At 40.9% G+C, this 24,845-nt stretch overlaps 2 protein-coding genes, 1 long non-coding RNA gene, 2 other non-coding genes and 3 gene segments (V, D, J or C); 2 read left to right on the top strand and 6 right to left on the bottom strand.

Annotated features, from left to right (window-relative positions):
- Positions 1–329: 329 nt before the first annotated feature.
- LOC130180458 (golgin subfamily A member 6-like protein 22) lies at positions 330–2,423 on the bottom strand. The gene is made up of 3 exons (XM_056393996.1): positions 1,974–2,423; positions 1,004–1,780; positions 330–889 (listed from the first exon to the last, which is right to left on the bottom strand). The coding sequence occupies exons 1-3, from the start codon at positions 2,001–2,003 to the stop codon at positions 470–472; spliced, it is 1,227 nt and encodes a 408-aa protein (XP_056249971.1). The 5' UTR covers positions 2,004–2,423; the 3' UTR covers positions 330–469.
- A 239-nt stretch (positions 2,424–2,662) lies between these two features.
- On the bottom strand, positions 2,663–6,715 carry LOC130180464 (Ig kappa chain V region K29-213-like). The segment is given in 3 exon segments: positions 2,663–3,017; positions 6,148–6,287; positions 6,380–6,715. Coding segments are annotated over 3 exon segments (375 nt in total).
- LOC130180463 (Ig lambda-1 chain C region-like) lies at positions 3,228–5,478 on the top strand. The segment is given in 2 exon segments: positions 3,228–4,023; positions 4,896–5,478. A coding segment is annotated over 1 exon segment (312 nt).
- A 136-nt stretch (positions 6,716–6,851) lies between the features above and the next one.
- On the top strand, positions 6,852–8,389 carry LOC130180371 (immunoglobulin lambda constant 6-like). The segment is given in 3 exon segments: positions 6,852–6,896; positions 6,984–7,143; positions 7,844–8,389. Coding segments are annotated over 3 exon segments (528 nt in total).
- Positions 8,390–12,306: 3,917 nt separating this feature from the next.
- LOC130180465 (uncharacterized) lies at positions 12,307–15,511 on the bottom strand. Its single transcript, XR_008829409.1, has 4 exons — positions 15,297–15,511; positions 14,981–15,062; positions 12,892–14,527; positions 12,307–12,799 (listed from the first exon to the last, which is right to left on the bottom strand). It is a non-coding gene; the product is annotated as an uncharacterized LOC130180465 (long non-coding RNA).
- A 356-nt stretch (positions 15,512–15,867) lies between these two features.
- trnaa-agc (transfer RNA alanine (anticodon AGC)) lies at positions 15,868–15,940 on the bottom strand. Its single transcript has one exon. It is a non-coding gene; the product is annotated as a tRNA-Ala (tRNA).
- A 739-nt stretch (positions 15,941–16,679) lies between these two features.
- On the bottom strand, positions 16,680–16,752 carry trnaa-agc (transfer RNA alanine (anticodon AGC)). Its single transcript has one exon. It is a non-coding gene; the product is annotated as a tRNA-Ala (tRNA).
- Positions 16,753–17,342: 590 nt separating this feature from the next.
- On the bottom strand, positions 17,343–24,378 carry mapre3a (microtubule-associated protein, RP/EB family, member 3a). Of its 2 annotated transcripts, none has more exons than XM_056394370.1 (7): positions 24,224–24,378; positions 22,158–22,285; positions 21,919–22,064; positions 21,590–21,782; positions 20,484–20,626; positions 19,579–19,731; positions 17,343–18,785 (listed from the first exon to the last, which is right to left on the bottom strand). In XM_056394370.1, exons 2-7 carry the CDS (start codon positions 22,276–22,278, stop codon positions 18,717–18,719), a joined length of 825 nt encoding a protein of 274 aa, XP_056250345.1. In that variant the 5' UTR covers positions 22,279–22,285; positions 24,224–24,378; the 3' UTR covers positions 17,343–18,716. The 2 variants fall into 2 exon arrangements, with proteins under 2 accessions (XP_056250345.1, XP_056250346.1); XM_056394371.1 differs by having other exon boundaries at positions 21,626–21,782.
- Between the last annotated feature and the right edge of the window lie 467 nt (positions 24,379–24,845).

Here is a 24,845-nt window from a genome sequence, read left to right as displayed (position 1 = left end):
CAAGATCATGTGACATCAGTGTGTTAATCCAGCTGTGACATTAGAAGATACTCACCTGTTCACATCAAACACATAAAGAGTGAACTCCAAGAGAAAACAGCTCAAATAAACAGGCTTAACCTGTTAGTCTCTGTTTTACAGGTTATTTGCAATTTTTATTCATATTTACAAGAATATTTATGAGAATGTTAGGGTGAAGGGGTAAAGGGGTAAATGGAGTGGGGGTGTGGGTAAAGGTGTAAAGGCAGTTGGGGTAGGGGTAGAGGTAGGGGTAAAGGGTTAAAGGGGCAAACGCAGTGGGGGTAGAGGTAAAGGCAGTGGGGGTGGGGGTGGGGGTTGGTGTAAAGGGGGTGCAGGATAGGAGGATAGGAGTAGGGGTAGGGTGGGGGGTCAGGGTGGGTGCAGGATGGATGCTTCACTGCCGTCCATCACCTTCATCCACTTTACTGTCACTGTGGCTGCTTTCCTTCTAGCGAGCCCAGCTCCAGTAGCTCCGTTTCTTCTCCTTTATCTCCTCGTCCTGTCCGACCTCAGCCTGACACACTGCAGCCTCCTCCTCCTCCTCCTTTTCTTCCTCAAAGCTGGTTTCTTGCTTCTTTTTGCTCCAGAGGCCTTGTCTCCTCTTTATTTTGTCTTTCTCTTTCTGCTCCTGTCCGGTCTGAGCCAGACACACTGAAGCCTCCTTGTCACCGTTGCTTTTTTCTTTCTTCTTGCCCCAGAAGCCTCTCCTGCTCTCCTTCTTCTCCTCCTTCTCCTTCTTTTTTCCTTCCTGTCCAGCCTGAGCAGAACACCCTGCAGCCTCCTCCTCCACACGGCTGCTTGTTTCTCTCTCTCTGCTCCAGAGGCCTCGCTTCTTCTCCTTCTTCTTCTTCTTTTTAAGGACGAGCTCCTGAAGGAGAAACACATTATATTCTATTGAACTTTGAAAAGGCTAATTCTGAAACAAGCTGTTCTAAACCAAAGAGCCATCAGACCAAAGAAATGTTAAAGTGAAGTAGCATACCTGAAGATTGATGCTTTTAACTATCACAGTCTTCAGTTCCTCCTCTGCTTCGCTCGCCTTTTTCACAAGGGCATCTTCTTGTTGGGCCCACAGTTTCTCCGCTTCCTTCTGCCTCCTTTCCCAGCTCTCCTCCCTTTCCACTAGCTCCTTCTTGAACTTCTCGTTCAGAGTTTTAATCTCATTTCTCATGGTGCTGATCTGAGTGTCCTTCTCTGTCATCTCCTCTTGCAGCTGGTTCACCTTCCTCTCACAATTAGCTTGAATTTCCTGCAGGTCACTGCTCCGCTGGGTGTCGCACGTTGACTTGACCATTTTTAATTCCTCCTCAAAGGCAGCCTTCATCTTGTCACAGTCCTTCATCCATGAATCTCTGACTTTCTCTGTCTCCTCCTTCTGTGCACTGAGGGTGTCTCGAAGTGAAGAGAGTTCTCTTTCCTTCTCTCTGACTCTTTCCTCCCAATTGTTGTGATCTGGGCCTGACTTTGTGACCTCCAGAGCCTTTTCCAAATCATTGACCCTCTGTTTGGCCATGTGCAGCTTCCTACCCAGCGCCCCCTGCAGGCAGCGATTCTCGTGCATCAATTTTTGATTTTCTCCCTGCAGGTTGGCAAACTGCTGCCTCAGTGCAGTGTTTTCAGAGGCCAGCTTCATATTGCACTCTTCAGCTGAGAGAAGGGCTTGTCTGAGGGAGTTCACGTCTGAGCTGGGAGGCACTCCTGCAGGTGGCACATAATGCTGGGGCCTCCTAGTGTTGTTAGTCTGCACTCTACCAGAGGCCTGAAATACATGAAAACACAACAAGTGTCTGATCATCCTCATGTCTGCAAAATTATAAAATGATTTCTTGTTTCTCTTCAGCATTTAGAACAAATATGAAGAAGAGAAAGAGCAGACTGGCTCCTGCTTTAGTGCAGTGGTGAAAAAAAGGTTGACCAAACAAGTTTCTCTTGGTTGAATGAGAAGATCTTACCCTGGGCCTCAGGTTGTATCTCCCTTCCATGATGACTGGACAAAGAGATGGTGAAGGTTGTATTGTTGTTTGACTGTGTAGGTTGACAGTAGCTGATCACTGGTGACTGGAGTTGACTGATGGTCAGGTGAAGTACTGAGTGAAAGTTAAACTGTTTGGAGGAGACGGTTCTAGACTGTTCCATCTTTGTGATGTCACTGACACAGAAGAATCACAAAGTTCTGATCATTAACTGATGATGATGATGTGGGTTAAGACTTTCTGTCAACAGAAACAAAGCACCAATAATTCACATACTTCATCTTCAGAAGCAAATATTGTAGTTTTTACTCTACATTTATCTGACAGCTGTAGTTAATACTTATTTCTAGATTGATTTTTATGTATAAAATATTGATAATGTTTATGATGAATAACATGATGAAGTGTTTTGGTCTTTTATCTGATGAAAAATAAACGGAAACCATGGGGTTTCAACAATCCTGTAATATTTACATGATTTCGGTTTCAATGATCTTAAAAATATCACAGTAATTTAAAAAAAAGAGGACATGTATTAAACACAATAAAAATCCAGTGCACTGAGTGTACTGAAGAAGATTTGTAGTTAATCATGACTCGAATATGTGATGAGGCAACAGTTATCAGTTTTGATATTTAATAGGAAGAGAATATTATGTGGTGTCATTAGATTGTAAGGAATTAAAAATATTCAATAGTACTTTATTGTGAATGTGTGTTTAGTGCTTGGTGAGGTGACTGTCAGCTCTGTGTTCAGTGGTCTGTGTCAGAGTCTCTTCCTGCTCTAACCGCTCAGTGTCTCTGCAGTCTGACTGAGGGAGGTTTTTGTACGACTACAAATCACTGTGTGAACACCCAGGCACTGTTTATTACATGTATACTCTGACAGTAATAAACTGCTGCATCTTCAGTCTGAACTCCACTGATGGTCAGACTGAAGTCAGAGCTGCTTCCACTGCCACTAAACCGAGCTGGTGTTCCTGATTCAAGAGTGCTCGCATATTTTATTAGGAGCTTTGGAGCCTGTCCAGATTTCTGTTGGTACCAGGACATAGCCTGATCTCCATCACTGTATGAGAAAACATCTTGGCTGGTTCTACAGGTGAGAGTGACAGTGGATCCTGGAGTAAATGTCTCTACTGGAGGCTGAGTCACAGTCACCTGACCGCTGCATCCTGCAGACAAAAACAAATCATTCATTTATCAGCAGAAAGAAATGAGAGAAAAGGCAGCACATCATGTTTCAAATGTTGCTGAGTGAATCAACCTGTAAAACAGCAGCAGGCCAGCGTCCAGATCAGGATGGTGATGAGAGTCATGGTGGTTGTGCTTTCTGCTGTGTTGACTGACAGATCTGAGTCCTGCACTGTTCAACTCACAGGACTATAAACCTTCTCAGTTCACTGGAGGATCAGCTGACGATGCAAAGCCTCCTCTCTATGGAAATGATTTCTCTGCTCTCAACAGACTGAAGGCAACGTGGGAAACAACATCAGGAGAAATGCTGCTTGGATTTACACTAAATATGATCTTAATGGAAGAGAAGGAAATATTTATATTAGAAGTGCAGTTGAGGATTTAAGGATCAGTTTGTGTCCACTGTGGTTGGTATGATGTGTCTGTTTGTCTGCCTTTAGTGTTTACTCTACATTATTCTATATTTTAATGATGCTTAAAATGAATCATTATCATTAAAAGGATCATGTTCATTTAACCACGTATCAACTGATATAAACTGTGAAAAATGTGACTTTATTACAAGGAGACTGTGATGGTTTCTCTGTCAGGTTTAGAAAAGTTCAACAAAACTGAAGAAATCATCTTAATTTATACATTATTTACAATCTATACCTTTAAAACAATTTGTAGATTAAAATAGTTTATATTTTATTGAGTTATCAGAACAAGGAGAGGTTGTTTTCAGTGGATAGAAGCTTGTTCACAGTGCAGGAGGTTTTTGTACGGCCACTTCATGAGTTTGTATCACTGTGGTACACTTTTGGTGGAGGAACCAAACTCGTCATTTACTGTAAGTATAAAAATGTTCTCATTTCTACGTCATAAAACATTATATAAACATTTACATCAGAATGTGATAAAACAAACATTTATTTCACTGTATTTAATGTGATATGTATATTTTCTGTAATTTATCACGTCTGGCTGATGTCACTTTTTCTGTAAACATTTTACAGAGATTAATATTCTTTAAGTGTAGATGGCTTTTATAGATGATGGTATGGTTAGGTCTACGCTAAATAATTAGAAATTTCACATATTTTATTTTAAGTGAATATTTGTTCAGATGTGTTTGTAAAATTTGTCTGGGGAACATTTTTCACGTTTTAAAAATGACATCAGGTGTCTTATTTTTCATTTTAAAGTTGAAATAGTTATTAAAATAAAGAAGTGAGTGAGTTCATATGTTCATCCAGTATAGGTTTAGTTTGTGTTCACAGTTCATTAGTTTGATGTGGTGAACAGGAAGTGAAAGAAACAAATGTCAAAGTCTTTAACGGTGTACAGACATGACTATTTTTTCCACATCAAATTCATTGCAGAGATGAATTATAAACTGTCACACATTTTAAAACAGACATCAACATTTCACTTAATCATCATTTATAACAACATTTACATCTCTGTCATGTTGCATGTGAGAATTAATTCCTGTTGATTTATGATGAGTCCAACAGTAGAATATTCATTAGTTTTATTTGTTAAACCCTCTTTTCCTCTCATTCGCTGCTTCCTCTCCTCTGTCTGATCACAGTATCATAAAACACAGCTAATCCACAGTAGTGTTAACCTCTGTCATGTATGATAACTGTGTCATGTTGAGCTGTCTGTCCTACAGTGGAAGTTAATCTGCTCCTTGTGTGTCTCTGCTCTCCCCTCCAGCTGGCTCCATGGTCAGGCCCTCAGTCTCTCTGCTTCCCCCGTCCTCTGAGCAGCTCTCCGGGGGCTCGGCCACACTGGCCTGCCTGCTGACCGGCTACTCTCCTCAGGGAGCCGTGGTGAGCTGGGAGGTGGACGGTACAGAGGTGACAGACGGGGTCCTGACCGGCTCAGAGGAGGAGAAGAGCGGACGCTACAGCAGCAGCAGCACCCTGAGCCTGAGCCAGGAGCGCTGGATGGAAGGAGAGCTGTACTCCTGCAAGGTCCTCCATCATGGCCACAGCCAGATCCAGTCCCTCCGCAGGAGCAAGTGTCAGGGCTAGAGGGTCTGACTGAAGCCCAGGACAGGAGCTGTGTCTGGGGGGAGCAGGAGGAACACCCCTGCTGCTCTGATCAATATGAGTTTTAATGTTTGTAGAGGAAAGTGAAGCTTTGTGTGACAGAGAAAAACACTGCTGCAAAGTGTTGGACAACAACAAGTCAGAGAGTAATGTGCAGAGCTCAGCAGCTGGATGTGAGTGTGCTTGATAACTGTCATGTTGATGACTGATGTTTTTACTAATAAAGCTTGAACTGATGAATAACATGATGAAGTCTTTGGTCTTTTATCTGATGAAAAATAATAAGAAATTGAATTGTTTTATAACTTTACTAATTCTTGTCTCTGTGGAGAATGAAAAGTTTGGGAATTAAATGATGATGTAAAAATAAATGTTGTTACTCTTATTGTTCCAAAAACTAAGGAATTCATATTTTTGTTGTGATAGGAGAAGTAGACAAGAAATGATGTGAGTTTTCTTTGAAATGAGACAAAAATAAAAATAAAACTAAGTGAACAGATAGCATTTATATCAGCCATCGACTTTGAATATTAACAGAACATCATTATATTCTTAAATTATCTTTGTTACAAAAATATTCTTGTAAAGGTTGAATCAATCATTCAGTGTGAATGTGTGTTTAGTGCTTGGTGAGGTGACTGTCAGCTCTGTGTTCAGTGGTCTGTGTCAGAGTCTCTTCCTGCTCTAACGGCTCAGTGTCTCTGCAGTCTGACTGAGGGAGGTTTTTGTACGACTACAAATCACTGTGTGAACACTCCACCACTGTGGTAACTCTGACAGTAATAAACTGCTGCATCTTCAGTCTGAACTCCACTGATGGTCAGACTGAAGTCAGAGCTGCTTCCACTGCCACTAAACCGAGCTGGTGTTCCTGATTCACGTGTGCTCACATATCTTATTAGGAGCTTTGGAGCCTGTCCAGATTTCTGTTGGTACCAGAAAAGGTAATTATTATTATAAACAGCTCGGCTGGTTCTACAGGTGAGAGTGACAGTGGATCCTGGAGTAGTTGTCTCTACTGGAGGCTGAGTCACAGTCACCTGACCGCTGCATCCTGCAGACAAAAACAAATCATTCATTTATCAGCAGAAAGAAATGAGAGAAAAGGCAGCACATCATGTTTCAAATGTTGCTGAGTGAATCAACCTGTAAAACAGCAGCAGGCCAGCGTCCAGATCAGGATGGTGATGAGAGTCATGGTGGTTGTGCTTTCTGCTGTGTTGACTGACAGATCTGAGTCCTGCACTGTTCAACTCACAGGACTATAAACCTTCTCAGTTCACTGGAGGATCAGCTGACGATGCAAAGCCTCCTCTCTATGGAAATGATTTCTCTGCTCTCAACAGACTGAAGGCAACGTGGGACACAACATCAGGAGAAATGCTGCTTGGATTTACACTAAATATGATCTTAATGGAAGAGGAGGAAATATTTATATTAGAAGTGCAGTTGAGGATTTAAGGATCAGTTTGTGTCCACTGTGGTTGGTATGATGTGTCTGTTTGTCTGCCTTTAGTGTTTACTCTACATTAATCATATATTTTCATGATGCTTAAAATGAATCATTATCATTAAAAGGATCATGTTCATTTAACCACGTATCAACTGATATAAAAATATGAAAAATGTGACTTTGTTAGAAGGAGACTGTGATGGTTTCTCTGTCAGGTTTAGAAAAGTTCAACTAAACTGAAGAAATCATCTTAATTTATACATTATTTTCAATCTATACCTTTAAAACACTTTGTAGATTAAACTAGTTTATATTTTATTGAGTTATCAGAACAAGGAGAGGTTGTTTTCAGTGGATAGAAGCTTGTTCACAGTGCAGGAGGTTTTTGTACGGCCACTTCATGAGTTTGTATCACTGTGGAGGACTTTTGGTGGAGGAACCAAACTCGTCGTTGACTGTAAGTACCAGAGATTTTATATTGAACAACATATGACATTTATAGGTTTCATCAAATATTCTTGAGACTGTGATTAAGTTTGGTTTTTAAATGTGTTTGATAATTTTTGTAATTTATCAAGAAAAGCTGATCTCACAGTCTGATGACTTATTTTCTGCTTCAAAATTTTTGACAGTAAAATGTTTAGTCTTCAAACCAACCGTTAAAAGTTTCATTTAGTTTTCATTTATTCCTTTTGAAAAATAACAATGTTGAACTAAAACCTGATGTGGATTCCTGTTCAACACAAACATGATTTCATCAGTAAAAGCAGCTCAGCTTTGTGTTCACGCTTCATTCATTTTCCATGTGCTGAAAAGGAAGTGAAAGAGACAGATGACAAAGGTTTGAACTGTCTTCACATGAGTGTTTCAGCTCTGTCACTTTAAACAGAGAAAATCTTCACAGGGATGAGTTATACACTGTCACACATTATCAAACACATGTGAAGATGTCATCAATAATCATTATCAATCAGCCTTTACCCACTTGAATCATGTGGCTGATGGTCTGATGCTGAGTGATTTATGAGAGCAACAGTAGAACAAGTTCTTCTGTTTCATTTGATCAGATGCAAGAAATGAGCAGTATGTCGTGTTTCTTTATGACCAAGCCTTCATTCTCATTCCTTTGTCTTTTCTCCCCCCTCTCTCTCCTCCAGTGGGGGTGGTGCGGCCCACCCTGACCGTCCTCCCCCCCTCCGTAGAGGAGCTGCAGAAGGGCAGTGCCACAGTGGTGTGTGTGGCCAGCGGAGGCTTCCCCTCAGCCTGGAGGCTGGGCTGGAAGGTGGGGGGCAGCAGCAGCTCCTCAGGGGTGTCAAACAGCCTGGAGGACCTGGGGAGGGACGGCCGCTACAGCTGGAGCAGCACCCTGAGCCTCCCTGCAGACCAGTGGAGGAAGGCGGGCTCAGTGAGCTGTGAGGCCGGTCTGACTGGACAGAGCCCTGTCACTCAAACCCTGGAGCCTGACCGCTGTTCAGAGTAGAGCTTCAGCAACACTTCCTGTCTGGAGGTGATGCTGCTTCTTTGATAGAGATCTTGATGAAGCTACAGATCTCCTCTCTTCACATATTTCTGCAAACTCATCATTGTGTTTTAATGTGCCTGCAGCTTCCTGTAACTGATCTCACTCATATTCTGCTTCATAGTTATTATTCTCATAATGTCTGTCAACATTTTCATCTAAACAATAAAACTAAACACCTTATAATAAATCACTGTCTCTGTGTTTATTTTGCTTTATATCATTCATGTGAAGTTCACACTTGATCACAGTTTATCTTCCATCAGACGTCCTTCATTATTGGTAAACAAAAACTGTTTTTATGTAACAGGTTAATATATTGTTTCTCTCATGAATATAAAACTATTAGTGGAAATACTGTTGGACATGTTTTTCTATTAGTGGAAATATTTGAGATTTGATGATGAGAATTTAAGTTAAAGCTTCATGTTAGAAATTGTCTCTGAGTTTGTTTCAGTTCTATTTAGGTTCATTGTGGTTCTGCTTGATGACTCTTGTGTTGTGTTCACTGAACCAGTTCTCCTCCTCACAGTCTCTTCACCAACCCTCTGCACCTGCAGCAGGCTGTTTTCACTTCAGTCTGACTGCAGGAGGTTTTTGTACGACTCTAAATCACTGTGTGAACGTCCCATCGCCATGAGCACCAAGACAGTAGTAATCTCCAAGATCTTCAGCCTGAACACCACTGATGGTTAAAGTGTACTGAGAACCAGATCTACTGCCACTGAATCTAGACGGAGTTCCTGAGTTTAGAGTTGATGCTGTGTATATCAGAAGTTTTGGAGCCTGTCCAGGTTTCTGAAGGTACCAACTCAGATCATCATCAATATCTGAACTCCCTGTGGCGCTGATGGTCACAGTCGCTCCAAGACTCACAGACTTGGATTTGTCAGTCTGAGTCAGAAAATTGTTGGCAGAAGACTCTGAAATGAGAAATGAGAAATAAATCTTGAGAATCACTGATTTAGATTATAACAAGTTTGGAATGAATTTAAGACTAGATTTGAAGCAAAATAGAAAGTAAATTACATTTGCACCAAATATTAACATTTGATATTTAAAAAATCTTAGATAAATACTAAAACCTTCTCACCCTGACACAGAAAACCCAAGACAACAAGCAGAGTTATTGGCGACATCATCCTGATGCAGTTTTCAGTGTGAGTGCATGAAAACAGTTCAGACTCTCTGTGACTGAAGAACTTAAACTCTGAGGAGCAGTGATGCATAAAAGTCATGCAAAGTAAATGTGAGCACAGCTGTCTTTATGAAACTGAGAGGGACAGATGAGGTGGAGGAGGAGCAGGTTTTATCTCCATGTGGACTGATTCAGCACATGTAGAAACCTGAGACTTTCTGTTCCTCATCTCTCTGCTGTTTCTGTCTTTGCAAAGCTCCCAAAGGTCTCTGTGCTGATGAGCAGGAGCACACTGCCCTCTGCTGACACTTCAGGTTCATAACAACTCCATGTTGGCATCATATTCATTTTGTATTCAGTCCTTAGATATGTTCAAGATCATGTGACATCAGTGTGTTAATCCAGCTGTGACATTAGAAGATACTCACCTGTTCACATCAAACACATAAAGAGTGAACTCGAAGAGAAAACGGCTCAAATAAACAGGCTTAACCTGTTAGTCTCTGTTTTACAGGTTATTTGCAATTTTTATTCATATTTACAAGAATATTTACGAGAATGTTTGGGTGAAGGGGTGAAGGGTTAAAGGGTCAAACGCAGTGGGGGTAGAGGTAAAGGCAGTGGGGGTGGGGGTGGGGGTAAAGGGGGTGCAGGATAGGAGGATAGGAGTAGGGGTAGGGTGGGGGGTCAGGGTGGGTGCAGGATGGATGCTTCACTGTCGTCCATCCCCTTCCTCCACTTTACTGTCACAGGGGCTGCTTTCCTTCTAGCGAGCCCAGCTCCAGTAGCTCCGTTTCTTCTCCTTTATCTCCTCGTCCTGTCGGACCTCAGCCTGACACACTGCAGCCTCCTCCTCCTCCTCCTCCTCTTCCTCCTCAAAGCTGGTTTCTTGCTTCTTTTTGCTCCAGAGGCCTTGTCTCCTCTTTATTTTGTCTTTCTCTTTCTGCTCCTGTCCGGTCTGAGCCAGACACACTGAAGCCTCCTTGTCACCGTTGCTTTTTTCTTTCTTCTTGCCCCAGAAGCCTCTCCTGCTCTCCTTCTTCTCCTCCTTCTCCTTCTTTTTTCCTTCCTGTCCAGCCTGAGCAGAACACCCTGCAGCCTCCTCCTCCACACGGCTGCTTGTTTCTCTCTCTCTGCTCCAGAGGCCTCGCTTCTTCTCCTTCTTCTTCTTCTTTTTAAGGACGAGCTCCTGAAGGAGAAACACATTATATTGTATTGAACTTTGAAAAGGCTAATTCTGAAATTAAGCTGTTCTAAACCAAAGAGCCATCAGACCAAAGAAATGTTAAAGTGAAGTAGCATACCTGAAGATTGATGCTTTTAACTATCACAGTCTTCAGTTCCTCCTCTGCTTCGCTCGCCTTTTTCACAAGGGCATCTTCTCGTTGGGCCCACAGTTTCTCCGCTTCCTTCTGCCTCCTTTCCCAGCTCTCCTCCCTTTCCACTAGCTCCTTCTTGAACTTCTCGTTCAGAGTTTTAATCTCATTTCTCATGTAGCTGATCTGAGTGTCCTTCTCTGTCATCTCCTCTTGCAGCTGGTTCACCTTCCTCTCACAATTAGCTTGAATTTCCTGCAGGTCACTGCTCCGCTGGGTGTCGTACGTTGACTTGACCATTTTTAATTCCTCCTCAAAGGCAGCCTTCATCTTGTCACAGTCCTTCATCCATGAATCTCTGACTTTCTCTGTCTCCTCCTTCTGTGCACTGAGGGTGTCTCGAAGTGAAGAGAGTTCTCTTTCCTTCTCTCTGACTCTTTCCTCCCAATTGTTGTGATCTGGGCCTGACTTTGTGACCTCCAGAGCCTTTTCCAAATCATTGACCCTCTGTTTGGCCATGTGCAGCTTCCTACCCAGCGTCCCCTGCAGGCAGCGATTCTCGTGCATCAATTTGTGATTTTCTCCCTGCAGGTTGATAAACTGCTGCCTCAGTGCAGCGTTTTCAGAGGCCAGCTTCATATTGCACTCTTCAGCTGAGAGAAGGGCTTGTCTGAGGGAGTTCACGTCTGAGCTGGGAGGCACTCCTGCAGGTGGCACATAATGCTGGGGCCTCCTAGTCTTGTTAGTCTGCACTCTACCAGAGGCCTGAAATACATGAAAACAAAACAAGTGTCTGATCATCCTCATGTCTGCAAAATTATAAAATGATTTCTTGTTTTTCTTCAGCATTTAGAACAAATATGAAGAAGAGAAAGAGCAGACTGGCTCCTGCTTTAGTGCAGTGGTGAAAAAAAGGTTGACCAAACAAGTTTCTCTTGGTTGAATGAGAAGATCTTACCCTGGGCCTCAGGTTGTATCTCCCTTCCATGATGACTGGACAAAGAGATGGTGAAGGTTGTATTGTTGTTTGACTGTGTAGGTTGACAGTAGCTGATCACTGGTGACTGGAGTTGACTGATGGTCAGGTGAAGTACTGAGTGAAAGTTAAACTGTTTGGAGGAGACGGTTCTAGACTGTTCCATCTTTGTGATGTCACTGACACAGAAGAATCAGAAAGTTCTGATCATTAACTGATGATGACGATGTGGGTTAAGACTTTCTGTCAACAGAAACAAAGCATCAATAATTCACATACTTCATCTTCAGAAGCAAATATTGTAGTTTTTACTCTACATTTATCTGACAGCTGTAGTTAATACTTATTTCTAGATTGATTTTTATGTATAAAATATTGATAATGTTTATGATGAATAACATGATGAAGTGTTTTGGTCTTTTATCTGATGAAAAATAAACGGAAACCATGGGGTTTCAACAATCCTGTAATATTTACATGATTTCGGTTTCAATGATCTTAAAAATATCACAGTAATTTAAAAAAAAGAGGACATGTATTAAACACAATAAAAATCCAGTGCACTGAGTGTACTGAAGAAGATTTGTAGTTAATCACGACTCGAATATGTGATGAGGCAACAGTTATCAGTTTTGATATTTAATAGGAAGAGAATATTATGTGGTGTCATTAGATTGTAAGGAATTAAAAATATTCAATAGTACTTTATTGTGAATGTGTGTTTAGTGCTTGGTGAGGTGACTGTCAGCTCTGTGTTCAGTGGTCTGTGTCAGAGTCTCTTCCTGCTCTAACGGCTCAGTGTCTCTGCAGTCTGACTGAGGGAGGTTTTTGTACGACTACAAATCACTGTGTGAACACTCCACCACTGTGGTAACGCTGACAGTAATAAACTGCTGCATCTTCAGTCTGAACTCCACTGATGGTCAAACTGAAGTCAGAGCTGCTTCCACTGCCACTAAACCGAGCTGGTGTTCCTGATTCACGTGTGCTCACATATTGTATTAGGAGCCTGTCCAGATTTCTGTTGGTACCAGAACATGCACTGACCAATATTAGCACAGTTGGAATAAACAGCTGGGTTAGTTTTACAGGTGAGAGTGACAGTGGATCCTGGAGTAGTTGTCTCTACTGGAGGCTGAGTCACAGTCACCTGACCGCTGCATCCTGCAGACAAAAACAAATCATTCATTTATCAGCAGAAAGAAATGAGAGAAAAGGCAGCACATCATGTTTCAAATGTTGCTGAGTGAATCAACCTGTAAAACAGCAGCAGGCCAGCGTCCAGATGAGGATGGTGATGAGAGTCATGGTGGTTGTGCTTTCTGCTGTGTTGACTGACAGATCTGAGTCCTGCACTGTTCAACTCACAGGACTATAAACCTTCTCAGTTCACTGGAGGATCAGCTGACGATGCAAAGCCTCCTCTCTATGGAAATGATTTCTCTGCTCTCAACAGACTGAAGGCAACGTGGGACACAACATCAGGAGAAATGCTGCTTGGATTTACACTAAATATGATCTTAATGGAAGAGGAGGAAATATTTATATTAGAAGTGCAGTTGAGGATTTAAGGATCAGTTTGTGTCCACTGTGGTTGGTATGATGTGTCTGTTTGTCTGCCTTTAGTGTTTACTCTACATTAATCATATATTTTAATGATGCTTAAAATGAATCATCATCATTAAAAGGATCATGTTCATTTAACCACATATCAACTGATATAAACTGTGAAAAATGTGACTTTGTTACAAGGAGACTGTGATGGTTTTTCTGTCAGGTTTAGAAAAGTTCAACTAAACTGAAGAAATCATCTTAATTTATACATTATTTTCAATCTATACCTTTAAAAACAATCTGTAGATTAAAATAGTTTATATTTTATTGAGTTATCAGAACAAGGAGAGGTTGTTTTCAGTGGATAGATGCTTGTTCAGTGCAGGAAGTTTTTGTACGGCCACTTAATGAGTTTGTATCACTGAGGAGGACTTTTGGTGGAGGAACCAAACTCATCTTTTACTGTAAGGATCAGAATTTTCTGATTTCTACGTCATAAAACATTATATAAACATTTACATCAGAAGCAGCTCCTCTTGACTATGAAATGTTTTTGAAGCATTCTAAGGACTTCAGAAGATAAGATGTATGAATCATCCATTTAAACTTCATTTACTATATACTGTAATAAAAACAAGACTTTGACTAAATCTCAACAAATGATACATGTACATGTGAAGAAGACACACACACACAAAGAGGAAGAGCTTCTGTCTATCTACACATGCAAAGCACAAAGCTGTAAAATGTGGTGCTCAAAATTCCAACAAGTAGAATTTAAATTCAGGTGTGAAAATAGGATCTAAATACTTGTAACCTCAGTGTCATACACTTGCAGATATATGAAGGCAAGGGGATACTGCAGGACACATGGGTGGTCCTTGGCAGGCTATAGCAACATGAGGACGGGATGACGACATCACCACAAAGGCAGACTCAGAAAATAAGGTTTTATTGCCAAGCAGGTTTTCACTTACAAGATATTTGGCTTGGTGTAGTATCCAATTAACGTATTCAGAGGAAATAAAATAAAAATGTAAAATACTGCAACAGTCAAACATAAATATACATCGATACATATATTAAAAGAAAAATGAATAAAACAATCCTACAAAAATATGTACAAAAATGTTTTAGAACGACAAAAACTCCTGCTGGGCAAGATGTGCAAAAGGTATTGATTAGGGGACGTGCAAAAGATCACAGTATAGACAATATCCGTCATGTGCAGGGATAATACCTCAAGGTGTTGATGTCATGGGGTTGATTGCTGAGGCCGGATGCAGAAGAAAAGGCAGGTGCTGGTCCATCATTGGTGATTAGACTGGACTTCTGGTCCTGATACAGACAAACATGCCATAGGACAATTCCTTTAGATCATACAAGTTCTTTATAATCAAACATGTTAGATCTGGTGTGTGTGTGTGTGTGTGTGTGTGTGTGTGTGTGTATTAAATTGTAAAGATAGATATGAATATGCAAGAAAATAAAGACAGTATGAATATTCTGAGATATATACAATGTGAACACTAGTAACAGTATGAATATTATGAAATGTAAATGAAGGGTAAACAACTAGAGGCGTGATAAGAATTCAATGTACATACACTATATAACCAACATATTCAGTAGTACAAATATGGATATACTGTAAAATACATAACCAATATAGTCAGTGGTATATTCATTATTAAGAATCAACGGTATGGACGTGTATACACTCAGGGTCTGATTTAATCAGTGGTATAAACAAGTCTTACTTTTAAAAGTGAATGACAGCATGTTACTCACCTAGATCCTCCTCACTGTGTCTAGACTCTCTGCCGTTGGTGAGACAGATGGCGGCGGTATTGCAGCTGTTCTGGCTCAGGTCCTGATGAAGACAGAGGTATGCTGAAGTCTCCAGAGTAACAGTAATGTAAAGTGGTTACAATATGTTGAACCGATCGACGTGTATACAGTCAGTCTACTGGGTCCATACAATCTCAATTTACAGACATCAGTTCCAACCGCTAGTAACCGCTAAAACATCTGTCGATAACGTCAATATGTCAGTCGTTGCACTGATTATACTTTTAGCTAAAGAGCTAACCTTGATGCTACTCACCGGGCTAACAGGAAAGTTGCGAGCTCGGCATCAAACCGCATCTCTTTCCTCTCAGGAGCTGTCTCCAGCGGTGGAAAGCCACACCGAGATTTACTCGTGTTGCTTCTTTTCTTCGCTGTTAAACGTGGTTTTATTGTCGGCAGCGGTCCTGCGGGATACAGATGAATATTATCTTTTAGGAGGTTCAGCCAGTCCTGCGTTTTTGTGATGCTAACTTCAAGCTCTGCCGGAAGTTGTTCTTCGTGGGAACGAAGGCACACTTGACGCTCCACTGACTCACACCGCCTCTAGTGTCACAAAGTGGTATTACAACACAGGAAAGGTCGGTGGTGGCTGGTGACCACGCTCATTTCAGTAGATAACTGAAAAAGATCAGATGGAGGTCTTGATCATGACATCGTCACTGTGGCTGCTTCGCACTGTTGATAGTGTTAATTAATTTTTCAACTTTTTAGACAAATGTTCTGGCCAGATCTTATATTGCAAGTAACAGTAGCAGTTTGGACTGGTGAAAGTGGTGCATTCAGAAGGATACAGGTAAATTAAATTCAGACATAGTTTAAAATCGTACTGGAGGATGCGGGCATCGATCCCGCTACCTCTCGCATGCTAAGCGAGCGCTCTACCATTTGAGCTAATCCCCCTACCCTGGAGCGAATTAGACATTTGAAAATCATGCGTTGACAGGCCGACTTTTATGGTCTATATGCTAAATTCGTTTTCAGAACGTTTTATCACGTGTGAATTGTACTTCATAATACTCTGTAGAACAGTGACTCTCACTCGCCTTCTTATACAGATATGATGCTCTGCTGCCATCTGCTGGTTCTCAGTGCATTTAACATCCTGCTGCTCTCCCATGAAATGGAGAATTAATCTCTGAATTGGCTACCTTCGTATACCTATACATTTATTGGGCGGTCTCGCTGAAGCTCCGATGGGGCCGTTAACAGGTTGCAAATCCTCAGGGCAAAAGAGCTGAGCTGAGAAATACGTTAGACCCATGGATGTATTATTAGAACTTAGTTTTATAATACATCCATGATTAGACCAGGCAACCTGCACATCACAGTAAGACGTTGGAATACTTAACTGTCTATATTTTTGTATAACCACAGTTGTGTGCAATAGAAATACCATTCAGGCCGTAGGATCACCTATATGAACTATATATTTCTTATAAGTAATTGTGACAAACTTTTAGCGAGCTGTCATAAAGAGCACTTTAACGTTTGTAAGGGCTAAAAAGGAGTTTAGTTTCATCACAGTAACCGATTCCTTAACGTGATGGTTACCACGGCTAAAACGGTGATTGGTGGCAAAGTGAGCGGTAAGTACCTTACTCAATAATGAAACTAAGGCCTAATCATAACCAAAACACATTGGAGGATGCGGGCATCGATCCCGCTACCTCTCGCATGCTAAGCGAGCGCTCTACCATTTGAGCTAATCCCCCACGCTGAACATAGGGGAACGTCATAACCATCTTAAAGAGGGAACAGAACTAACAGTTCAACAATTCAGTTAATCTTTTGTCTGTCAAACCTACCAATTAACTTCGCACACAACCTTTGAGTGACTTTGACTGACTCTTGCTGCCACTAGAATTAACATTTCCATTTTATAACGTTAGTTATTTGGTTAGTTTTTATGCAAAACAACGTAGTTATTCCGTTAAATCCGTTATCGTCTAATTACTAGCTTCAATATTTCCATATTTGGAATTACATGGAAAGATGGGACGCCAACTCCTGACTCAAAGGTTTTAACATGTCCATCAAAAGTATGACCTGCATACCAAAAAAGGTGTCAGGCTCATAATCATCCTTACTTTTTTTGTAGCTCTTACCAAAGAAAAGAATGTGTCATAGTCATAGATTAACATGCTAAAGTGTATATTCTCAGATAAAAGTTAAACTAAGTCTATAATTTGTAGGATCAAAGCTGACATATAGCCTTCAATGTATATCTATGAATGCGAACACATTATTGCACAAGAAATCTTGCTTCGCAGGGCCTAAAATAAACCACAATCAGCATGAAACAATTTATTTCACAACTGTTTATTTATTCAAAACTCAAAAGATGAGTGTTCTGTAGATGTTTACATGGTCAATGAATGCAGGTTCCAGAGCAGACGACAGCCAGTTTGCAAAGTAAAAATAGCTGGGGAAGGACTAGGAGACTTCCTTGGTTAAACTGGATGCTAATTATGACCAGTCATCTGGTCACAGTTCTCTTAATACTGACTTTCTTCCATACTACAAGTCATACACCCTGGGCGACCCTTTACAGCAAATCAAAAGTATAAACACAGTATGATTAGCAGTAAAAACATGACAAGCTGTCATGTGAAAATGTGTCTGTATTAATTCAGTGTCAGGCTCCCTTGTATTTTACAATAAAACGTTAGAACTGCTACAATCTATAACCATGTTGTCAGTCTGCAGGTGGCTCTCCACCTCTAAACTTTAAACTTAAAGGCTACTGCATGTCCGCCTAAAAGATAAAACGGCAATTAACCAGGATCGTGCGACATCAGACAAAATCTCCACACAAAACACATTTACAAAATATCACTCATTCACAGTCAATGTGTAACATTCTCATGCTCAGATATGTTGCTGATCAATAATGAATAATCGCAGAGCACTGATCATATGCCTTGAGTCATTACACCAAAGAATTTCCTTCAGCGTTTTTCTACATGCCATGACCCCACCATAAAAGAAACCAAAAGCTTTATGCAGACTCGAGCGCAAACCTTATTCTCAAATAACACACAGGGCCTTCAGCTTTCAGTTCATGTACAGTAGGTTTTGCACCAATTTTGCTACAGAAAGTTAATCTAAATTAAATATAAGTTAAATAAATAAGAAATTCTTATTAAAAAGTCACTTTTGTTACAGTTTTAGTAGCTCTGGGAGTGTCCGGATGGCACATTGGAGCAGCGTTGTTCTGTGCTCTAAAAGTAGTATTAACAGCGCACCAAAGGCAAATAAATAACTCCATAATGAGCAAAGACATTGTTCTCTCAGAAATCAAAATGTCAGTAATATTTACAGAGTTAAATTCACTGTTTGCCATAACAACCTCCATGCCAGGCTCGGCTCGATTTTCTGTGTTTCTCATGCTGAAATAACTGGGATATGTTGTACATTACTGTTATTGTTACTGTGTAAGTGGAGGCAGAGAGGAGCAGCAATGATGATGCAGAGTAGTTGTGTATAGTATGCAGATGGCCAGAGGATGGATGGGGGGAGGTTACGAACAGATTCATATGAGAAAGAAAGGAAAAGACAGAAAGAGAGTAGGGATAATGTATTTATAGAGCGCGTGCAGAGAGAGTAGAAAACAAATAAGGGCAAAAAGAAAATTAAAGGGAGGATGGAGATGTTAGGGTAGGGGGAGATGAGGGGTTCAGTATTCATCCTGGTCCAGGTGAGCTTGTTCATCGAGGTCTTCATCTTCTGGAGGCGCAAAGCCTTCCTGAGATATAGAAAAGAATATATTCAGGTTTTCTGCTTTATTTTAATTTCTTTTAACTTTAACACAGTTGACATCCAAACAGATTAACAGTATCTTCTACATAGAGAGGTGAAGTCACGATGGCACTTCCTGGCAAACCTCTGCTCCACCAACTTTTAAAACTCATTACATTCTCTCACTGACTCTTTCCTTCATCTGTCTTTCTGAAAACATAATGTGTGTTCCTGGGGTTTACTTTCTATATGCAGAGACAGGTCCATTTCAGAGTTCTCCACTGGAAGTTGAGATCCTTGTGATTTTAACAAAATTAAACAACAGTTCACTTATTAGCATGCATGTGGGTACTCCACACCTTAACTTGGTTCCGTATCATATCTATATCCACTAACATTCATCATTAATCATTAATGTTCCAACTTTTTAGCTGTCTACAAACTTTCAATGATGGTGAATTGATTCGTTTTGTTTGTTGAGCTTACTTATGGGAAATTGTGTTTTTTAAAGATTGCTGAAAACAGAGGTGCTACACTGTAGAAACAACATCTTAAAAAATAACCCAAACATAGCCACACAACACACTGTTGAGTTTGGTTATATTCTATAGCTGGATCTTTAGTAATTTATGTTGTTAAAAATGGTAATTTTTTTAAAATTAAGTTTAACTGCTACCAGAACAGAACCCAGAAGCTGTGGTTTCACTTCAGCTCTCTGTAGTAATTCACTGTGAGAAAAGAAAATACAGACTGCAATGGTGCATTGCAGATTTGTTGTTGGTAGTGCATACATACTGTACCTCTGTTGCGTAGAGAATGTCGATTATCTTGCTGAGGATGGGGTTGTTTTCACTCTCGTGCTCCTGGCAGATCAGCTCGATATCCCGTAGTTTGCTGAAGTAGAAATCTCTCTCCTTCTCTAGTCCGTCTACAGTCAATTTCAACTCCATCAACTTAGGACAGAAAGAGAAAATCATGTTGACGCTGGCAGTCTCCAAAAAGTATTTTGAACCATGTGGCAGTAAAAAGTGTTTTTGCTAGTGATGGCGGACACAGCTAATAAATGGGATCAAGGATCTGAAAAGAGGGTTTTCACTTTTTCTCCCTTTTTCATTGTCATGAAACATGTAAATGGCAGTAAATAAAAGGCATCAGGCAAAGCTATCACCTCCTTTTTTATATGTTCACTTTAAATCTACTCACAGTGGTGTCAATACCAATAAATTACCTTTGCATTTGCCTCATAAAAAGTAGAAAGGAAAATGTAGTGCAGATTGTACTGAAAGAAAAACACTAAAGCAATGAAAATAAGGCCGTCAACCTCTTTCAACAGCAATATTCTGCAAACTCATTATAAAACATTAATTGTAACAGGAAAATAAGTTTGAACTCCAATATTGCTCGCATTAAAAGCAATAGGATAATCTGCCTTTTTCACAGCTGAGCCATGACAGTGTGACGCTACAGGCACAGTAGCAGAACCCTGAACCAAAGTAGCTAAATGGAATTCAGCCATTGTAAATTTTATTATTTAATCATGTGCTTTTCCTTCTGTAACATGTCATATTGTCTGCTAAGAAAAAGGCCTATTACTTTCATTAGGTGTGAATGCATAGAGAATCCATAGACATGAGACAAAAAAAGGGTAAGAGGAAGATGATATGGTCTCAGATTGTGGTTCTCCTCCCTGTCCATGCAACTCTACCTGTTGATTTAGTTCCATGATCTCAGCATCACTGCCCCCATTTCTAGACAAAGGTGGGTTCTTCCTCAGGGCTGGAGTGTTGTGTTGGACCCGCTGTGGTGTTGGCATGTTTTTGGGAACTGTTGGAGATGTCCTCTGTGGTCCTGGATTGGTTAGAGATGGTGAGAGATGTTGAGCATTTGAATGAACACAGAATCTCTGCATTTATTTTGGCTTTGTAGCAACTGTGGCGATGGATGTAGCACATTATAGAGAGCTGATGTTATCAGCTGGTAGCATAATATTGTGTCTTTGGTAATTGGTTATTTTTGTGAATAGTTTTACAACAGAACTGATATAAAAGATAAAAATTTGGTTTGCCAAACATATAAAGCCAACGTATAAAGTAAAACTAGCAAAATAACAGAAAGAACCTGCCAAACCTCTATATGTGCTTCAGCAGAGGTGTTTCAAATAAACTCAAAGACAAACCATGCCAACACGCATTATTACTGTTTTGAAATAAATGCAGTCATTCTGCCCATTTACAACCACACTGCTTGCCAGTGACAAAGTCACAAAGCAGGCTTATGACACACTACAAATCAAATTAGACTGTTCGCCATGAGTTTCAAGCAAAAAGCTTTCACAGAGACAGAGCAAGGCTGGTCAGGCTGACATTACTCTTGTTAGTAAAATGAAACCCTTTCTTGTTTCAGTCCAGCTTTGAGAGAGGTGAAGCTGCAACAGTGTTGCGTCACCTGTGTAATGCGGCACACTGGAGAAAATAGTTGCATTTGACATTTCTGTAGGTTTTCTGGCATTACTGATCATGATCAATTAGAATTGGGAAAGCAAGTGAAAACTGAAGTTGCGTGATGTGAATTTGCAACCCCACCACTGCTGCATCCCACTATGCACTGTGGCAATTACTACATTCCCACCAGTGACTCATTCATACCTACAGTGTCATGTTGCTGGTGAATGCTGGGCAGTGAGATGGATCTAAAGAAGACAGCAGTCATTCTGTGAATCGTGCTGCTCACACCACTTGCTTGCAGGGAGCGCCTTTGAGCCATCCAAAGCTCAGCAAGACCGTGCAGCAAAGGCAAAACTGTTTGGTTTACCTTGGTTTCTCTTTGGTTTGTGGATAAAGTGATCACCTGGGTTGGGGGCAGGGGCCACGTCCTGCCCCTGTCTGGCTAGTAAAGGGTCATACTCCTTCCCGTCATAGTTGGCATCAAAGAACTTCTTGAACCACTGCACGAATTCAAAGTTGTCCTGGAACTTCCCTTTTACAAGCTTCTCTACAGGAATTATCTGGAGAATAGAAACATGAAATGCTTGAATAGTTCCATGTGATACAGCATGCATCTTAGGTAGGAGTAGGAGATGATGGCATAAATGATCTTATTGAGTAAAATTTATAATAATAAGATAATAAAGTGATTCTGACTTTGTCAACACTCATCCTTTTAAAAGCTGCCTGAAGAACTTTGAAGTTGTGTATAAATTCATGCTCCAGCTTGGCTTGAAATTTGACCTTCTTCAGAAGGATGCAACCTGGAAACAACATGTCCATGAACTGGCAATATGCAGCTCCTGGAGAACACAAAGACACAGTCATTTGTTTTGTTGTCCTGTTTTGAATAGTATTCAATTAAAACCTTTGGGACTGCAAACTCTCAGCCTTACCTGAACATAGCTGTTCGATCTTCGTGTAGGTGAGATGCAAAGAATCGTTGACCCATGCCAGCATGTCATGTCGGCTGAGGTTGTCAATGGACACAGATGTTGCGTACACATTCACTGCCATCCCCTACCTGAAACAATCAACACAGAAAGAAAGAAACGGGTATTCAGTTGGATTTCTGTTTGTCTGTTAGTTAGCTAGAGAAAATTGGTTAGGTTAAGAGCCAAAGAGCAAAGAGAAATCTACATGTGCCAACAAAGTCATCATAAAATATATTAAACTGATTGGTTCATCTGTCTTTGATTACTAACTGTATGTAAATGAAAGTAAACTGAGTGCTGTTATCATATGGTCAAGTTAACTTTCCCATAGCCTATAAGCAACCTACCAAACATCTGGGACTTAGAAGACAGCGGAACTGACACTAGAATTATTTAGGCCTGCAACTAATGACTATCTTCTCGATTAATCCTTTGGGATAGAAAATTGTGAAAAATGTTTGTTATAATTCCATAAAGACTAAGTTGATGTCTTCAAATAACTTGTGATCAACAATCCAAATCCCCAAAACTTAACTAGTGTCACATAAGACAAATAAAAACACAAAATCCTCACGTTTGAGAAGCTGGAAGTCGGAAATGTTTAGTGTTTTTACTTGTGAATGATATACAGTTAATTGTTTACCAAAATAACTGCTTCATTTTCTGCCATTACAGTCGATCCAATAGTTTCAGCTCTAGACTGCATTACTTAGACTAATATCACTGAATCCATTGCTTGGTTTTATCATGCCGGAGTTCTCATACAGAATGTGCAGCATTAGTATTAAACCCCATAATCTGTATACTGTTACAAATATCTGTCAATATGTTGTAGTTGACATTTTTCTAACTGCAACCACAGCTATCTGTGGGGGGGGGGGGGTCTCTCTTTACAGTTACTTTCTGGAGGTTACACTTTCTCCCATATGTCCTAAAGTTTTGAGGGGGGCTTTCTCCTTGTCCTCTCAGATTAGCGATCCTGGAGTGGGTCAGAAACTGTTGCAGTTGTTGGCCTGTAAAGCGCACTGAGACCAGCAATATTGGCCTGTGGGAAATACACTTGATTTCTGAGTGTAAACACAGTGCCTGGCTGAGAGGCATCTTTAGCTTTAATCTACAGATGTGTTGTGAGCATAATCCTCCCTAGATTAAACAGAAATATCCCGACGTTTGTGAGCAGCTTTACACATCTGACAGCTCCAGCCTGCTCACTTTTTTCAGCAGTGTCGTGTCAGAATGGGACTATGACACCTCGATATTCCCTGCAGTAAAGAAAGATGCACATTAACGCAGGCGAGATAGGGACTTTAAATGATGCCTTTAAGGTCACACGCCGCTGTGTCTGCAGCTGACTGCCAGGGAGAGATGACAGCATGTCTCTCAGATTCACACAAATAACAACTGAATCACGCTTAACTGCAATGTGCACTACAGTGATTTCTGGTGATAACACTGACACTGAATGCACTTTCAGCAGCGCACATTACACCAGCATTCTCCCATGGGGCTTGGCTAGCCTACAATTACATGATCACAACCTGCGACCGCGTAACCAACAATAAAGCCGTTTATGAGACGAAACCACCAGGCTCTACTACGTTAACAGGCGCAGACCTTTGCATGGAAGTAATTCCTAATAAATATGGATTATTGCATCGAGGGCGGCGCACGAAAGGGAAGTCAATCTATTCTCCAAAAACCTGCCGGGCCTTTGCGAAAGCTCTGGTAATGACTGCAGCAAAACCCTGAAGTCCAGCAAGAAGAAATGGGCGGGGGTCTGACATTTCAAGCCCGAGCTGAGAACAATAAATGTGTCCGTTTGCCTGGTGCCTTCTGGTTAAAAAACCCGCAACGCTGGTCTTCTAGCGGCCCCCTCTACAGGCCTCCCCGAATACCTCAGGACTGTCAGTGCACGGGAAATATCCTCAGTGGCTGGGAATAAAACACAGCTCCCCCGCAAACACGCACAAAGCGAGAAACGACCGGGACAGAGTGGGTCAGCGGATTCTTCATGCGTTTATACTCACTGTATTCAGGAGTGTCTGTGTTGTTATCACGCTGGCAGTATTCCTTATGTCAATGCCCGTTGCTGTCGTCGTTGTCAGACCCTGCGCGGTGCAGTGCTTGGTAACGGGCCGCCCTGTCTGGGGCTGCAACAATCCAGCTCCCACCGCGCATGCGCCCGACTCCATGCTGCTAAAGGTTCATTATAAATAGGACTTTGGCCTGTTCCAGCTAAGAGACACATGATGTGTCTGGTTGGATTTTAGGCCTGCTAGTGACTAAGGTTTTAGTGAGGTCAGGCCACACAAAAAATGCCTTATATCAATGTTTCATCTGCTACAGGATAAGAAATGTAGTACTCAGATCCTTTGCTTAAGCACAAGTAGCCTACTAATACAACGATTAGGGCTGAATCTAACTTTTTGTTTCATTATCGATTAATCAGTTTACCTGATTAACTGATTAACTGTTGATGAGAGGAATAATATTTTCAAATGTCTTGTTTTGTCCGATCAAGAGTCCAAAACACAAATATATTTGTGTAAAGTGATATAAAACTGCTGATCAACTAATCGATTCAGTTCTAGCAACACTGTAAAATCCTTCATAATAAGTAAAAGTCCTGCATTCAAAATTATTTGAATG

This window comes from Seriola aureovittata, chromosome 13 (genome assembly GCF_021018895.1).
Source record: "Seriola aureovittata isolate HTS-2021-v1 ecotype China chromosome 13, ASM2101889v1, whole genome shotgun sequence".
In the NCBI taxonomy this organism is placed as follows: domain Eukaryota; kingdom Metazoa; phylum Chordata; class Actinopteri; order Carangiformes; family Carangidae; genus Seriola; species Seriola aureovittata.
This window is presented reverse-complemented; position numbering and strand designations above follow the sequence as displayed.